General features: G+C 42.3%; 1 protein-coding gene across 1 annotated transcript; it reads left to right on the top strand.

Moving 5' to 3' along the window:
- Nucleotides 1–319: 319 nt before the first annotated feature.
- Nucleotides 320–3,001, top strand: LOC311306628 (transmembrane protein 100-like). Its single transcript, XM_084435139.1, has 2 exons — nt 320–394; nt 496–3,001. The coding sequence occupies exon 2, from the start codon at nt 582–584 to the stop codon at nt 984–986; it is 405 nt and encodes a 134-aa protein (XP_084291265.1). The 5' UTR covers nt 320–394; nt 496–581; the 3' UTR covers nt 987–3,001.
- Nucleotides 3,002–4,932: the final 1,931 nt, after the last annotated feature.

Here is a 4,932-nt window from a genome sequence, read left to right as displayed (position 1 = left end):
TCTTGTTGTTTCGTCTTTTGAATTCAGTGAATTCAAACCTTTTATATGTATTTATAGAAAAAGAACAAGCAAAAGCATGAGAGGGCATGAGATGGACATGAATGTAGGTGGCATACGCTGTGGATATTTCAGCATCATCAATAACACTTGTGTTTGGAGCTCTCTCAAACCATCTGCCATCAGGAGAAAAGCAGCCAATCAGACGGCTCCTCCCAGCCCCTCTGCTCTCATTGGCTCCTCCCAGCCCCTCTGCTCTCATTGGCTCCTCCCAGCCCCTCTGCACTGTAGACTCAGTCAGCTCTGCTAGCAAAACAGACAATGTGCTGCTGTTACAAACAGGGGAGACTCAACAAATGCACCGGAACAAGGAACACATCGCAGCCTGAGAGAGGAAGTGAGTAAACCTGTCTTCTCAGCATATAACGACTGCATGACTCGTCCTGTCCTCATCCAGCTCTATATATAGATCACAGCCAGAAATATCCCTCTTCCCAGGCAAATGCTCTCTCCTGAAGCAGTCGGCAGGAGGAGGATCAGCACCCAGAGGAGCCGTCAGTGGTGTCAGTGAGGAGGTCAGTGAGATGGGCTGCTCATCGGGCCGTTTGCCCTGCCGGCCCCCAGCCTCGGCTCAGCCGGACCCCGACCGCAGCCTGTCCCACGACGGCTCGATCCCCACGGCTGGAGCCAGAGAACCGGAGGATCTGTCCACTCTGGAGCGTTTGGCCCAGGCCACCGGGGGCACGGAGGAGTCCTGGTACCGGTGTGTGTTCCCGTTCGGGGTGATCTCGCTGGTCATCGGTGTGGCGGGCAGTGGCGTCACCTTCAGCTTCAACACGCTGCCCCAGACCCGGGTGGTGTCGCTGGTTCTGCTGGTGCTGGGCTTCGTCCTGCTGCTGGTAGCGGCCGCTTGCTGGAAGGCTCATCGGTCCCGGAGGAGAGAGAAGAAGGAGGCTGGCATCTTCAGCTCAGAGCTGTACACGCTATGAGTTTTTCTGCTGTTCTGGACAGGAAAAACCCTAATCCACTGGCCTGTGTTTGATGGTAAGTTGTCTGTAACATCTCCTCACTTTCACGGACGGCCTTTGGAAACATTTTTGTGACAGTACACTGGCAAATATATTGGAAGACTCATGTTTCTATTAGGTAAAAATCACAAAGGAACGAGCGCCATGGAGGATCTCTGTGTGTGTGTGTGTGTCAGTTTATGGATTGGAGAAATAATATGCTTGGGTCATTGGAGAAACAGGAGAGTCCCTGATAATGCTGCAACTTTCCCTGCTTTCATCTTGAGCGTTTTTATGAAAGATGCAAAAGAAAATCATGTAAATCTCTGTACACCTGACTGCAGGTTAGGAAAGGAAGGCTTTTTGAAAGAAATATGAACACTGATAAGAGAAGAATGACAACTACATAATATGTGAACATGTACATCATGTATGATTAAATCACATGCAGTTTGCAATGAGTGCCAGGACTTACTTTTATTTATTGATTTATTTATGCCAGGTCAAATGTATGAGGACAAGATAATGTGAACTTATGTTTTGCATGACAAATGAACAGATTTATTTTTTTTTTTCATATTTAACTATGATTGGAGTGAAATTTGTGCACGCTTACGTATTTGTGTTGCATCACAGAAGTGTTTTTGAAGTTCCAGACTGTTATTTTGATATTGCCTATCGCTTTGTCTGTCAAGTGACTGCAAAGTGAAATCTGGGGACAGTGTACGTGAAAATGTTCCTATACATGCTTGCATGTATTTCTGTAAAACAGTGTGATTTCACCTGCACACTGTAACTCAAGCACAGAGCAGAAGGGACATTACTCGGATCATATCTACTGACATCTTAGCAGCAAACCAGTGTCAGTCAACTGAATGTCTAGTAGAAAAACCTGAACATGAACCTGATTTGCTGACATGTGAAAAGTGGTACAATTAGAGTATTCTGCTTATGTGAAAACGATCAGTATTTCGGCTCAGTACTTCGGATCTATTTGCACTGTTTATGTACTTCAGCTTTGGAGTGTTTAAGGAGTATTTTTTGCTAAGTAGTGTATTCATGTTTTTGGTCTTATATATGTTATACATTTATATGATATGTATTTTTTTTTTTATATTTCTCTGTGAGAAAAATTGCCAGCTGTTTGTATGTGTTCTCTGAGTGCCTGTATTTTAACAGTAGATATTTTTGTATCATCCACCTCTAGGTTTTGTGAAGAAAAACTGTTTTCATTTTTAAAGAGCCTTATACATTTTCTGTCCAACAGACGTTGTATGTGCATGGTAACATATACCCATAAAATCACTGTAAGTCAAAATATTTTTGCCTTCTAAAGCAGAAGGGCCTCATGTTTCGGCAGTCGTGAGGCTGGTGTGACAATATCTGTGATTTTACCATTACAGGCAAGAGGGTAAAGAGAGAGAGAAACAAAGAGAAAGAATCAGTGGTGAGAGTGAGGGAGGAAAAGTAGTGGTTGGGTGGGCTAGAGAAAGAAGGAGGATTCATTAAGAAAAAGCGTCAGGAAGCAGCACTACGTGCTCGGAATAAAAGAAGTGTGAGAGCAGTGGCAGAAGCTGCGACGTCAAAAAGCAGACTCAGAGAGCCTGTGGCGTATGACTCATTCTTCACATTTTTCAACATGCACCCATGTTCAACCCTTGCATTCGGTGTAGCATATTTGACTGTGAAATACTAGGTATCTAAAAAAACAGCAACTTTGTAGTATGACTCATTATGAGAGACGCTGTGATACAGATTATGATTCTGGAATAATTAGCCGAATCATGGACATTCACCCTCTCTTAGACTTTTAGAGACAGATCTACCTCGTTCATAACACACCAGCCCAGCCCTGATGTTCATCAGACATGATTTCTTTCATCCAGCTGAAAGTATGCAAGATATTTTTAATTATAAGAATTAAATTCTCATAGATTATCAAAGCTTTTATTAAGGACACACATGATCCAAAACACAAACAATAAACAGAAAAATATTTTTAAAAAACACACAATATCACATATTTACATGTCGGCTAAAACGCTAGTGATTGAAATTCCCTGTATTTCACTTTCTATTCTGTTTCAGCCCTTTATTTTATACATTAGAGTTATGCATATTGTTTTTGTGAATCTTATTGTAAATAGATGTATTTATACTTTCAGTTTTGGACTAAAGAATTGTATTAAATGGAAGAGTACAATGTGTAATCAAGCTTTGTCGATTTCATTCTTGACAACTTGAATCCAATGTGCCGAATTTCAGACAAATGACACCATGCTGCAAATTACTGTATTTAAAGGTCCCATTGCATTAAAATTTCACTTTATGAGTTTTCTTTTTAACCTTAATATGAGTTCCCCTAGCCTGCCTATGGTCCCCCAGTGGCTAGACATTCTGATAGGTGTAAACCAAGCCCTGGGTATTTTTGAGAAAATGAAAGCTCAGACGGGCGAATCTAGAATCTTCCCTGTATGTCATCATAAGGGGAAAGATCACCTCCCCTTTCTCTGCTTGGCCGCCCATGAGAAAATGAGCTGCGCGAGCGTCATATTGGTTTTTCCTCGAGAGACATCATGGCTTGCAAACGAGCGAAGCATGGCAGTTGCTCAGTGTTTGGATGTACAAATGAACACAAAGGTATTTTTTTAGTTCCTTCATCCGAGCCTCTGAAGAACCAGTGGGTTATGTAAATGTCTGATGTGTAATTGTTCAAGTTCAGACAGATAATCTTTCTCTCAAAGTCGTTCAATACTGTTTATGCATCAGTAAATCAAGCCAGTGACTAAACGATCAACTTCACGTCGTTTCTCTTAGTAGGATGAAAATAATCTTACTTAAACTGTGATTAATATACAGATAGCGATCAAAGAACAATCCCTTTCCAGTCGCCCAAGCTGTCAATCACACAGCGCGAGTTTATCTCGACACTTGCCAAAACTCATTATGAAATCAATGACGCTGTTACACTGCACAACGAAGCTCTTACTGTACTTACCTCATGTTTGCATTGGTGAAATCATTAGTGAGAGTGCAGAAACTGCGTTGCAATGATAAGATCTTCATTCACGCGATCAACAGGCTGTCATCTGCTCAATGCTCATCACTGCAACCTTTTATGTGATGGGAATAGATCTAAATACTTAAAAAACTTCTCACGATTCGTTAATCCCGATAGCTGTAATAGTAAAAGTTTTTGAGAGAGTTCCACATGTAATGCTAGATATTTCATATGCAAGCATGTCAGCCAGTCACAGCAGTGGGCGTTTACACTGAAGTCTCACAGCCAATCACAGCAGTGGGCGTTTACACTGAAGTCTCACAGCCAATCACAGCAGTGGGCGTTTACACTGAAGTCTTACAGTCAATCACAGCAGTGGGCGTTTACACTGAAGTCTTACAGTCAATCACAGCAGTGGGCGTTTACACTGAAGTCTCACAGCCAATCACAGCAGTGGGCGTTTACACTGAAGTCTCACAGCCAATCACAGCAGTGGGCGTTTACACTGAAGTCTCACAGCCAATCACCGCAGTGGGCGTTTACACTGAAGTCTCACAGCCAATCACAGCAGTGGGCGTTTACACTGAAGTCTCACAGCAGCCAATCACAGCAGTGGGCGTTTACACTGAAGTCTCACAGCAGCCAATCACAGCAGTGGGCGTATACACTGAAGTCTCACACAGACACGCCCCTTCAAACAGAGCGTTCAAATCAGAGGCTAAAATAAGGCTAGGAAATATGCCTTTTATTTCTAAATTATAACAACTTTTGATCTAAAAAAAACATACTAACATTATAAGGGCACCCCAGGAAACATTCTAAAATAATAAGATAATCCATGCAATGGCACCTTTAACACCCAGAAACCCCCCGCACTTTGACACTGTTGAAATAATGCTGTTTTGGACATTGTAGTGTTTAGGTTTA

This window comes from Rutilus rutilus (genome assembly GCF_951802725.1).
Source record: "Rutilus rutilus genome assembly, chromosome: 16".
NCBI classification, from domain to species: Eukaryota; Metazoa; Chordata; class Actinopteri; order Cypriniformes; family Leuciscidae; genus Rutilus; species Rutilus rutilus.
Note: the sequence above shows the minus strand (reverse complement) of the source record. Positions and strands in the feature narration are given on the sequence as shown.